The 12958-nt window shown below is 33.7% G+C and overlaps 2 protein-coding genes across 5 annotated transcripts in view; both read right to left on the bottom strand.

Moving 5' to 3' along the window:
• The window catches only part of LOC114311306 (zinc finger A20 and AN1 domain-containing stress-associated protein 8), a 32308-nt gene extending 21325 nt beyond the window's left edge, over positions 1-10983 (bottom strand). Inside the window, exons 1-2 of one of the 2 annotated variants that reach the window (XM_028257425.2) lie at positions 10656-10983; positions 10518-10567 (exon numbers count right to left, since the gene is read on the bottom strand). The gene's annotated coding sequence lies outside the window, so the exon portion shown is untranslated. The remainder of the gene's footprint in view (positions 1-10517; positions 10568-10655) is intronic. The other variant, XM_082869134.1, reaches the window with a different exon arrangement.
• LOC114311289 (uncharacterized) lies at positions 491-2873 on the bottom strand. 3 transcript variants are annotated; one of them, XR_014329686.1, is made up of 4 exons: positions 1705-2873; positions 1476-1612; positions 933-1328; positions 491-850 (listed from the first exon to the last, which is right to left on the bottom strand). XR_014329686.1 is itself a non-coding variant. In XM_082869133.1 (3 exons), exons 1-3 carry the CDS (start codon positions 2043-2045, stop codon positions 1321-1323), a joined length of 486 nt encoding a protein of 161 aa, XP_082725259.1. In that variant the 5' UTR covers positions 2046-2175; the 3' UTR covers positions 491-1320. The 3 variants fall into 3 exon arrangements, 2 of the variants coding, with proteins under 2 accessions (XP_082725259.1, XP_082725258.1); XM_082869133.1 differs by having other exon boundaries at positions 491-1328; positions 1705-2175; XM_082869132.1 differs by lacking the exon at positions 491-850 and having other exon boundaries at positions 1187-1612.
• Positions 10984-12958: the final 1975 nt, after the last annotated feature.

The following is a 12958-nucleotide window of genomic DNA, read 5'->3' as shown; positions in this document are numbered from 1 at the left end:
TCCTGTTCAACATGACCGGAGTAAGCATATTGAGATTGACAGACATTTCATTGAGGAGAAGTTGAATAAAGGTGTGAAATGTATGCTTTTTGTTAAGTCTGAAGATCAATTGGCGGATGTTTTTACTAAGGGTTTTAGTAGTAAAATCTTTCACCCTAGTTGTTGCAAGTTGGGCATGAGAGACATCTTTGCACCAACTTGAGAAGGAGTGTTAAGTGTTAGGGTTAGTTTGGTCTTTATGTATTATTCTTATTAGTATAAATAGTTGTGTATGAGGGAGAAACCCTACGCTTTTTGAATTAAGAAATATACAACAGCTCTCTCTCTCTCTCTCTCTCTCTCTCTTCTTCTTCTTCTTCTTCTCATCTATACATTCAACAGAGATGTGGATCCAAGCCCCACCGTGATCTATGATTCTATACAATATTTATGCATTTATGATATAATTTATGTAAATTCACATCACATCTTATATGTATGGCAATCCACATTCACTATAATATGATTCTATAAATATATGATCATGAATAAAGTTCACAACTTAACAAGTTCTAAACTTTTCAAAACTCTAATCTATATTTGTAACTTGTGTAAAAAAGAGACCATACAAAACAAAAGTTAGATTAGACAAATTTAAAAATTCCAAAAAGCCTTCATTTCTTCATTAATCAATCTTCATCATCTCCAAGGTCAATATCAGAGTTATCCTCTTCATCATCATCTACCATAGTCATTTCATCAAACTCTTCTTCCTCTTCCTCTTCCTCTTCTCCACCTTCAATCAATTCAATTTCATCATCATCTTCAAATACTTTTCTTTTTCCTCTATCGGCATTTAAATTTCTTGATCCTACGTTAATAAAAATAAATAAGGCTATGAATGAGCAAGTAAAGGTGAAAATATAGAAACTAAATCTTTGAAATTAACTTACTTCAAATATGTTTTTTCTCTTTTTGCTAATTGTTGCTCCTTCATCATTTCAAAGCACTCTTGGATGTCCATCCATGAATGATCTTTGGGTAAACATGGATCCTCTTTCTCAATAATCCATTCATAATTAGATTCCATATCCGATAAATAAATAGGATCATAAGTCTCATGCCTTTCTTGTCTCTTAATTTGTCTCAACTCAAGTTGAACGTTATACTTCACAATAACCAAAGCATTCAACCGTTGTTGCTCCAATTGGTTTCTTTTCTTGGAGTGCACATGATCAAAAGTGCTCCAATTTCTCTCACACCCGGTGGCACTACAAGTAGGCTTAGCACTCTAATAGCTAGCTTTTGAAACTCTTTGCACTTTTCTCCATAACTTTCCCATCATAGAGCTATAATAAAATGATAAAGAGATGTTAGAGAATAATGCATGCCAACATAATTGTTATGAAATTGTGAATACACAATTTCATAATCAAAAAATTTACTAGGTTGTTTCTTTTCCCTTGTCAAGATAGCCATGCTCATACCAAACATACCCTCGGCCTTCTTGAACTTCTCTAATTGCTCATCAACCTTCAGTCTATCCTCTATATCCAGAGACATCCTCTCAATGGTTTTAAATAAACCAATTTTCACCTCCGTATCTGCAGTGAAGTTTTCTTGATAATGAAACCTAGAAAGAAAGATAACTTCATAAATAAATTTCATTACACATTTTGTATATAAGTCACACAAATAATTAGACAAAAGGAGTAAAAAACTTACATGGGATTAAGGTAATATGCCGCCACATGAAAAGGCCTATGCAGTTGTAAATCCCATCTAATATCAATAATTTCCCAAATGCGCTTATATCTACCCCTCACATGGTTCAAGTTTGAAGCAATTTCTTCCTTCGCTCTATCCATAACTTCATAAATAAATCCCATTGCCAGCTTTGCATCACCATCCACAAGCCTCAAAATTTTCACCAAAGGGAGCACACACTTTAAGCAATACTTGATTGCTTTCCGACATCTAGCATCTCCCAAGATTGTTCCTTGTGCCATTTTTGCATTAACAGATGTAGAATAGGTGCTTCTAGCCCACTCTTTCGATGCAAACATAGCTAAGTTGGAGCTTTCTATCTTGGAAACTTTTTAAGTAAGGAAGGCGGTGGCAAATTTAGTAATCACGGGTCTTGTCAACTCCTTATTCTTTGTAAATGTTCTGAACAAATCAAGCACCCAAGCATGCCTATAAATGTACACAATGATTTCCTTGGCTTTAATTATTGTATCTTTGAAAATCGTCAACTCACCTATGTCACTTAACATTAAGTCAATGCTATGTGTTGCACATGGGGACAAACAATTTAGTCCTCTTCTCTTCGAATAATCTACCGGCACCCACATATGCCGATGCACTATCGGTTACCAATTGAACCACATTTTCTTCCCCAATTTCATTCACAACGTCATCAAGCATCTCAAATAATTTCATAGAATTTTTAATTGCTCGGAGGTGTCTATTGATTTAACAAACACCGTTCCACTTGGACTATTAACAAGGAAATTAGTAAGAGAGCGAGACTTTCCATCCGTCTATCCATCGGACATTATAGTGCAACCCGTCTTCTTCCATTCCTTCCTATACACTTATAAACTAGCATTCACATGATCAACCTCTTTTTTCAAAAAGAATACTCTCACTTCATGATAACGAGGTGGTTTCAATCCCACACCATACTCACCAACTAACTTCAACATCTTTTTAAATAAGGGGCTTTTCACTAGATTACAAGCCAATGCATGCCCATAAATGACTCTACAAATATCTCTAATCACGGGCTCCCTTTGCTTTACCATTTGATTCAAAATTTGTTGCTTTGCCCTCCCCTTTGTGACATATGCATCCATAGTTCCCCCTTTACTTTTCCTGTCAACATTTTTTTTCTTCAAAACAATCAACATCTATAAGATTGCCTTGTTTTTTCCCACTTAACAGCTGTAAAAACATATTCATAATATCTTCAAAAACTTGACTACAAGCACCAACATTATCATGAGTTCCGGCGAAATGATTTTTCATTCGAATCACCCCACCCCAATAATCTTTTCCACAATAATTACATCTCAAATGCATTCTATTGTCATCTTTAACACGGATACAATGGTCCCATGTCGGATCTTGTGTCCCATGTTTCTTTTTTCTTTTCATATTTTTCTTATCCAGCAAAGAAAGAAAAATATTGATTGAAGACCAAAGAAAGCAAAATGTTTTTCTAATGTCCTAACAGCAGCTTCAATACCACAGTCCACAGTACACAACACAACAATAAAGTAATGGAAAAGTTTATAGTCAATATAAGATTTTATAATACCTATGAGGTTTGTCTATTAGTAGCTCAAAGTAAAAGACCCAAGAGGACAAACTTTAATAAAGTTTTTTGCAAGTTGAAGACCAAGAAAGGCCACCGAAGCATATTCCTGTTGCAAATGGGCCACCAAACAGTGATAGAGAGCACTGCGTCAAACCAAGATAAGGAGAAAACAATGGCCTCATTTGGTTTGCTTTTGAGAAACAAATTTCGGAGAAAATTTTCTAAAATTTTGATTGGTTTGGTGATTTTGGAAAAAAAATTTCAAAATCACTGTTTATCTCCTACACATCAATCAATCATTTTTTCTCTCTCCTCTCTCCTTCTCAATAACTTTTTCTCTCACACACATCTACTCAACTACAACAAAATATCAAATCATCCCAAACTCCCACACTCTAAAACTATTTCCAAAATATACAACCAAACAAACCAAAAAAAATTCTAAACTCTTTTCCCAAGATTTTTTTTGAAAATTTATCTACCAAAACCAAACCAAACACACTCAATAGTTTTTCTAGGGTTTTGTCTTTTGGGAGTAAATAGAGACAATGGGTTAGGTTTGTTGGACTATCGTTTGATCTTAGAAGACCAAGCAACCCATCATCTAGCAAGAAAAAGCACCCAAAAAAAAGGGGCCAAAAATCAATTTTTCTTCATTCGGGCCTAAGAAATCTGGGTCGACCTGCGACAATCCTGAATTGTGCGATTCAGCAATTCGTATTGTGAATCGTTTGTTTTGTATGTGATTCTGTTCCATTTGCGATTCCACCAACCTATTCGGATCGATTTCCAAGTGTATCGAACCAAATCGTACGATTCGAATCTCGAATCGTACAATTCTAACAACAAAGCTTTATAAAGGTTTTAGAGACTTTCTAAATCAACTAGAACCAAAAAAGGAAACTATTATAATATCTTTGACTTCCAAATTTAAGACCAAATAAGAAAATAAATAAAACTAATTAAATAACTTGACCCGCAATATGATCCATGGCGGACCCCTTCAGCCCATGTCAATAAATATGAAAACTACCAAAATAACTTAATAATAAATTAAGACTCTAATAATACTAGAAACATGATTATGAATGGTTCCTATCAGTTTTTCTTTGAAATCATGCCAATTTTCAAATATCGTCACTTCTTTGAATATACTCTTCCTTGAGTTTCTTATACTTTGCATCAGTTAGACGAGGTGAAGAGACCCATTTGTCTCTGCAATGAAATTCCCAACCAAAACATGCACTATTGCTTCAAAAAGAAATGAGATTATTATCCCATCTTTGTCCTACATAGAAGACCCAACAGCAAAAAGTGCAGTAGTTGGGTCATGGTATGTGCCCCGAGCAAGTGTCTTAACCCAAAAAATAAATGGATTGCATCTTAATAACCCGTTTGAACAATGGTAACCATCTTCATATGCAATATCAATCTTATATTAGGACGATAGACAATAAATCCACTTTTTTCAAAAGCATGGCATGTAAATGAAGATAAAACTTCCCTTGGCAGGGCAGCTTTGTCCATTGTAATGACAATATATACATATTGAGTGTAACCAACCATTATTTTAATATATCCAAATCATGGGAAGATATGTATCTATAATACCTTGATGGAGGAAAATCATTATTGCTCTAGCACAAAGGATAACCTTGACGATTATAGGCACTTTATATACAAAACCACATATAATAGAGAGCCTTTGCAACAGATATGTGATGTGGCCTTTGTTTCTATGAAGATGTGAAGAATACCATTTTTGCTCTCTCAGCAGCTTCACATAGGTTTATTCCTTCTGCCCCACAGATTTTGTGGTAAAGAAATCATGACAAAATTTCAATTTCAGAATACTGAAGTCAAAACAATAAAAACTTTGAGAGGATCCTGCAAAAGTCTCCTAAATGTAGAAGTGTCAAGACGTATAGAAGAAGCTTGAGCTGACCTTAGCTGAATAGGGCCGAATACATTTAGCTGAAAAAAACTCTAACAAGAGGGAGTTCAGAGAGAGAGAAGAAAGACGTAGGTAGCTGTGACACCCCAAAGAATGCCACGTACTATAACTATATCATTATCCATATTTGAATAACTTAGGTCAAATTAACTATTGCATTGGCTACCTCATTATTCAAAATACTTGAAGGAGAGCATAGAAATGAGTAGTTAGAAAGCCTTGAGGAGGAGTGCCTAAGAAGAAGGAACTAAAGGATACTTCTGATTAATGAAAAACCTAAGACAATTTGGAAATAGAACCTTGGTGTGGAAAGTGATAAGTACATGGAGTTAAGGGATGGATTTTGAAGTGCATATTGAATGCCTAGATCACCTAAGAAATCTTAATTGAGGAGCTTAAAGACCTTAAACTAATGTGCTTGTCATTTTGATACTATTATTTTGCTAATTAGGATTAGTGTTAATTAAGTAGAATTAGTAAACATTAATCGTGATTAATTAAGTTAAGCAAGATTAAGTTAAACCTTGATTAATTAAAGACTAACCTCAAGTAATAATAACTAAGATTGACTAAACTAACGATAGAAGGATTAAGGAATTTGGTGAAGCAAACGAATAGGTGATGCGTACACCTCCCTTTTTGTCCCACCTAGCCTTTGACCTTGCCACCCTTTTGTCCTACCTTGCCTTAAAAAACCAAACAAGAAAAGAAAATCTGCTGGAGATTATCAACTAGAAGAAAGAAGAAGAAAGGAGCAAGAGGGAGAAGAAAGAATAAAGGAGAAAAAGAAGAAAGCTTGAAGAACATGTCAAAAATTCATCTTTTGATCATCCTGAGGTAAGATTTGAGCCCTAATTCTTGCAGTAAACCCACCTACTACTTAAGATTGAGAAGAAATTAGGCTTAATTTGAGTTAGCAAAGGAGGAATGAAGAAAAGAATGAGAAAAGAGATGAATAGAATGAAGAACAAGCTAGGTAGCTAGGTTTTCACTTTTTTGATCTTGTTTTTGATGTTCATAATTCATAGGAAGTTATATTCCCATGTTCTCTTGATTTTAAATGATTTTACAAGTTCAAATTCATGTTTTGAATAAAGAAAAAGAAAGGTTTGTGTAAAAGCAAGTGTTCAAGAATTCTTCAACAAATCTTGTGTTTTGATTCTTAAAATCTTGAAAAGAAACTATGTTTTGATCTTGTAGCTTTAAAAAGAGTCATGTTTTCATGTTTTCCTATTAGTTTTGAATGTTTTTCAATGAGTTTTGAAGGCCTCAAGTCATGAATATGAAAGAAGGAGAAATAGAACAAAGTAGTATTTTTGGACTGCTTGATAGCTGTCACTTCCGCACATGCGGCCATGACTCCCGCACATGCGGCCACCCTCTCTAGAACCCAAATCTGCTACTGGAATAACCGCAGGTGCAGCCCCTGAACCCCGCACGTGCAGCACCCCTGCTCCAACACCAAACTTTGTTTTTCAAGTCTTGTTCACCTAGGACCCTCCCATGCTTGTATTTAACACTTGTTATGCACTTGTTTGAGACTTGAATTAAGTCTAGAATAATACTTAACACTTAAGAGAAGTTTAGGAAAACATTTAGTTAAGTCTAGGCACTCGATTTATTATACTTATACAAGTTAGACATTTCAACGTCTTGTTCTTGTTTTGTGTAGGTCAAGCCTTGAAAGAGTTTATCATTTGTTCAAAGAGCCATTTCTGAGTAGTAGTATAGTAAAGTTATGATGTAGGATGATTAGGGAAGCAGCGAATCTAGACTTTTAGGACTGATTTTAATTGGATTTTATAGCCGAAATCACAATGAGAAAATAGGATTTTGAAAGATTTGTATTGGGTGATAAAGGGGCAAGAGTTTGAGTATAAAAAGATGGGATTTTTCCACTGTTTTAGGGGCTGTTATGAGGCTGTAAACAGTAGCTCGTGAATAGTAAACTTAAACAGAAAAAAAATGAAGAAAGAAGAGAGAAGATAAGTCTAGGCATCGCACCTAGATTCCATAGGCATCGCACCTAGGGTTAGGGTTGCATCACACAAACCTAAAAGGCTTCAAAGCTCTCAAAATTCCTTAAAATATCAACTCTATTAGATTAAAAGCATTACATGACTTTATATAGACTTTAGAAACTTCCTAAACTAACTAGAACCAAAAAAGAAGACTTCCAAAATTAATTTAAAGAGTAAATAAGAAACAAAACAAAGACTAATAAATAACTTGACTCACAAGACAACTCATGGACGACCCACACAACCCATATTCGGAAATTCTACAAATTATCGAAGTATTCCAAAGCTTAAAATCCTAGAAACCATAGATATAATTATAAAATAAGACTCTAATAATACTAGAAACATAAATTTCTATCAATCTCTCTATGAAATCACGACAATGTCCAAATATCATCACTTCTCTGAATTTAGTCTTCCTTAAGCTTCTTATACTTTGCATCATTAAGTTATGTTTGATAAACTATGATTCAAAAGCAAACTTGTGCTATGTTTACGAAAGTTAAGCTATTGTTTTTCCATGAATGAACATCTTATATTCTTGTATCATGTATTAAGATGACATCTTGGATCTTGTCTTTATTATTGGGAAATCATGTCAATAACCTCTTGCTAACTAAGCTTCTCTTGCCACCTGTTGTGGGTTTTGATGTTCTTGAAGCCCTTGGAATGCTCATCACTATGTATATGCTTGCAAGTTAAGCTTTGTTCTATCATGATCAAATTATATTATATTTGAACTATGATCTTGTATATGATTTTATTAAAAATCATCGGGGTTCATTCATTTACCACTTACTGTATTAATATTCACTGGGCAATGGCTCACCCCTCTCCCCTATATATATATAGGTACAAGAGAAGCATCATGAAGAAGTTAGCTCCCTGAGGTTTACATATATATGCTAGAGACGAGAGAGTTGTAATTAGTCTTGTATATATTGTAAACTTTGTAAATAAGTATGCAATCAAGAATGATGTATGTTTCATTATATATAGATAAGCACTGCACTGAATGGGTGCTCAAATGAATTTAATGGATTTAACTAAAGTATTTAATGGCTTCCGCAAATTAAAACAAGATTTGCCCCAATTATTATAAAAGTCCAACTTGTTTTTTGTTTAGTTAGGCCTTTAGTAGTCAAGGACTACTAGCTAATCATTGCACCATCCTGTTTGGGATAGGTTTGATTTGTGACAATAGCCCACATGTCCATCTGGTAATAGTAAGAGAAAGTATGAGAGATAAGTCAATCCTCCTATCAAAGATGATGAACTAGAGGAACCTAGAAAAAATAAGAGGGATAGAGAAAGATAACGTGGGCTAAGAATCCAGTAGAGAGAGAAAGTGGGAGAAAATATTTATCTTGGCGTGTTGAGTAGTGGGAAATAAATAGGTACATATATAGATATGGACCACATGTGAAGCCTATACACATTCATGAGGGACAACCAACAATTAGGGGACACATGTCCCTATGAGAGGGGAACACGTTTCATAAGCTTCTTTCCGATTCTTGCCTCGAAATAAATCGCTCTTAGCCAATGGTTGATGCTAACACACAAGGGATGATTTTCCAATCACATCAACCCTTTGCTGGATGACGTGATATCGTGCTAATGGATGAGACTAGAGAAAGAATTAACACAAAGTTAGCGATTTGGAGAAAAACACTTGAATCTAAAGGATTCCGAATAAGCAGAACAAAGACAGAGTACACGGAGTGTTAATTTAGTAACAGTAATAATGAAAGTAGAGGAGAAGTGAAGATTGAGAACCAAAAACTGCCTAAGAGTGAACACTTTCGTTATTTAGGGTTGATTATCACAACGCCAGGAGATATTGATACAAATGTGGCTCATAGGATTAAGGTAGGATGGAGTAAGTGGAGAACTGCGTCTGGGGTACTGTGTGATAAACAAATACCCACTAGACTAAAAGGTAAGTTCTATAGAACGGCTATTAAACCATCGATGTTGTATAGGACGGAGTATCGGGCAACTAAGAAACAATATGAAGATAAGATGAATGTGGTTGAGATGAGGATGCTAAAGTGGATTTGTGGCAAGACTAGACAAGACAGAATTAGAAATGAGTGTATTCGGGAATGTGTAAGAGTAACACTAACAGAAGATAAGTTAAGAGAGAATCAATTGAGATAGTTTGGTCATATTCAACAAAGACCAACAGAGACAATAGTGAAGAGATACGATACAGTGACGGTAGATGGAAGTGTTAGGAGACCGAGTAGAGCTAGATTAATGTTGGGTAGTGTTGTAAATAGAGATATAAATCTACTTAATTTGGCTAACAAAATGGCATTTGATAGAGCCGCATGGAGAAGAAGGATTCATGTCGTCGACCCCATTTGACGGGACTTAAGGCTTGGTTTGGTTGATTTGGTTATCAACCCTTAGCTACTACTCCCTCGTGACCCGCCAAACCACAACCTCCTTGGAGTCCCTTAAGTGACATAACGAGCGGCTACAAGTTGTGAGCCAGGTGCCTAGATGTGATCGCCTACAAAGCATAGTTTAGATATTCTCGTAAAGCTAAGGGAATTTTATAATATAGAAGCATGAAAATTTAAAAACACATAAAACTCCTCTCCATTATGATAAGGAAAAACTACTTGGACATACATGTGTATAGAATGGAGAGAAGGTGGGCCTATTTTGTAAGTAGCTGAACTCCTTATTTTTTTTTTTTTTTTTCATGAAGCTTGGGGAATTGCAATATCCCTCATCCCACACTGTTTAAAAGTTTCAAGCCAAGCACCACCTAAGATTCCTCTATCACAATCAAAGTAGTCTTGCAAACTTTTGAGAAATTTTATCACGTTTGTCCTTCTAAACTACCCAAGTCTATCAATTTCCATTGAAATGGATACACACACATACTTTAATAGACATACAACTAAACATTTTCACAGAAATCTGCAAAAATTGCTTTGGAAATGGAACAACATAGGGGCCATAATTTAACTTTAAATAATTCCAACCTTCGCTCCAACGTGAGAATTTCAACAGGTAAGGTACTTCTACAACTAATATATAAAAATTAAAAATTAAAAAAAAAAAAAAAAAGTGCACAGAAGAAAAGGAAGTCGGAATTGAAAAGGGTCATTTTAACAACTCCATATTCACTTCAATAAGAAAATCAACTTTACTAATTACATTGTCTGAACAACATAAATAAAAAAAGTTCAAATATACAGAAAAAAAAAAAAAAATCACTAACCTGTTCGCAAAGGAGGCAGCTTTTTCGTAATTGCTCGCCCTTCCTACCCCCTTCAAATGGAAAACTAAAGTTAATCAAACACTGAGTTGAACTCATATATATATATATATATAGAGAGAGAGAGAGAGAGAGAGTAACCCTAGGGCGAACAGGAAATCGCCTGAGGCTCTGAGCGGAGAGGCTAAGGATCAGAGATTTGTTATATAAAGGCAAAGTGAAGAGCAGGGGTGAGCTATGATCAAGTGTTATGAGTTTTGTTATTATGACAATAAATGACTACGTGGCAAACAGTAGTTGGCTTAGGTTAAGAAAAGTTGCAAACTGGGACGGTCCTTTTCAATTCTAACAACATTATAAAATTAAACGGTTCCGCTATGTAGATCGAAATTGACCTGAATTCAAAACGATGCCGTTTTGATTTTTCTTCTTCTTTTTATTTCATAACTGGGAGAAGAAGAATAAAGAGGAAAAAGAAGAGAAGAGAAGAGTAGAGGAGCAAAGAGAGAGAGAATCATTATCACCAATCAAAAATCAAACCCACCCAACACACCATCATCAATACAGAGATAGAGAATCATCATCATCAACCAAACACATCATCATCATCACACATAAAGATCAACCAAAAAAATGTAAAATTTGAAAAAAAATTTCAACACATTATCCTCAGACATAGATCGAAGGAGGAGATCAAAGATCGGAGGCCCGGTTGTGGAGAAGAATTGGAGATCAAAGGCGGCAATTGACGGGCGATGGAGAAGAATAATAGATTGGAGGCAACGATCGACCCTCTCTCTCTATTCTCTCTTCTCCACTCTCTCTTTCTCCTCTCTCTCTCTTTCTCTTTCTCTTCCTCTTCTTCTCTCTTCTCTCTGTTTTAGACATATAAGGAGGGGAAAAAAAATACTCAAAATAACGTCGTTTTGGACAGTTGAGTCATTCAAGAGAGTGAGATTTCAAACTACGAAGAATTATCCAAAATTAAACTTATGAACCAAGGATTTATTCACAAAAGATAATTAGTAATTCAAATTCATCACTTTATATTTTATTAATTTAATCTTTATAATATAAATACATTTAAAATAAATTATAAATGAATAAACGTGAGTTCATAGTATTTTTGTTTCAATCCTACATCCAATCAGTTACAGCAAACCTGACGCCAACGGTCCTGTGTGATCATATCCAGTGGAAGTGCTCAAAAAAACATCATATCCGATTGAAAATGCTTTTGTTTTGTTCTTCCAAGTTTTTTTTATTTGTTTGTGCGTCTGACTCACTTTGATACGTGGCAGTTGATTACTAAATTATTAATATATTTTTTTATTAAAAAATTAGTGAAAGGGGTAAGACATTAAGGGCGTATTTGTTTGGACGGATTGAATAAGGGGAGATTGTAATCCATCGGACTGTTAATCGCGGGATACATTGTCTCCGGACTATTTGATTGGATTAGATTTGTATTCTATATTTGTTTAGTCATGAGATTAGATGTCTAGATCAGACTATTTTTAGTGAATCAAATGTTTGGTTAAATGGACTGGATAAAGAAAAATGTTCAAAAGACTATTTTACCCTTGTAATTTATAATTTTTATTTAATATATAATTTTAAATTTGTAATCTATAATATATAATTTAACAACACTAAAAAATTTAATTTATAAGGCCATAATTTTTAATTTATTATTTTCAATTAAATTAAATTTATAATTTATAATTTATATTTTTTATTTAATATATAATTTTAAATTAACAATACTAAAAAAATAATTTTATTTAATATGTAAATTTAAATTTTTAACAACACTAAAAAAATGTAATTTATAAGGCCATAATTTATAATTTATTATTTTTGAATAAATTTAATTTATAATTTATATTTTTTATATAATATATAATTTTAAAGTAACAACACCAAAAAAATAATTTTAATTAATATGTAAATTTAATTTTTTAACAACACTAAAAAAAATTAATATATAAGGCCATAATTTTTTATTTAATATATAATTTTAAATTAACAACACTAAAAAAATAATTTATAAATGTTCAAAAGATTATTTTACCCTTTTCTAATTGTTTACTAAGTAATAGCATGGAGGGTAAAATAAAAATTTCACAAAATAATCCCATGGGATACCAATCCCATGGTTTCTATTCCATCCCCCCATGGGATAAGATAGTCCCATATTTGTAGGACTAATAGCTCGGGGGGACTGTTAGTCCGGGGTAAAATTTTTCAAACAAACAAACAATGGGACTAATAGTCCAATCCCACACTCTTATCCTTCAAAACAAACATGCTCTAAGGGACTAGTTAGGAATGTCAATAAAAAGTCAAAAATTAATTTTTAATCTATTTTAAGTTTTTATTATTTTTTACATAAAAAAATTAAAAATGTGACGCCTCAAAAATTAAGAACATCAGATAATATA

Source organism: Camellia sinensis, chromosome 5 (genome assembly GCF_055761805.1).
Source record: "Camellia sinensis isolate YWXY chromosome 5, ASM5576180v1, whole genome shotgun sequence".
Classification (NCBI taxonomy): domain Eukaryota; kingdom Viridiplantae; phylum Streptophyta; class Magnoliopsida; order Ericales; family Theaceae; genus Camellia; species Camellia sinensis.
The sequence above is the reverse complement of the archived record's forward strand: the minus strand, read 5'-3'. Positions and strand labels throughout refer to the sequence as shown.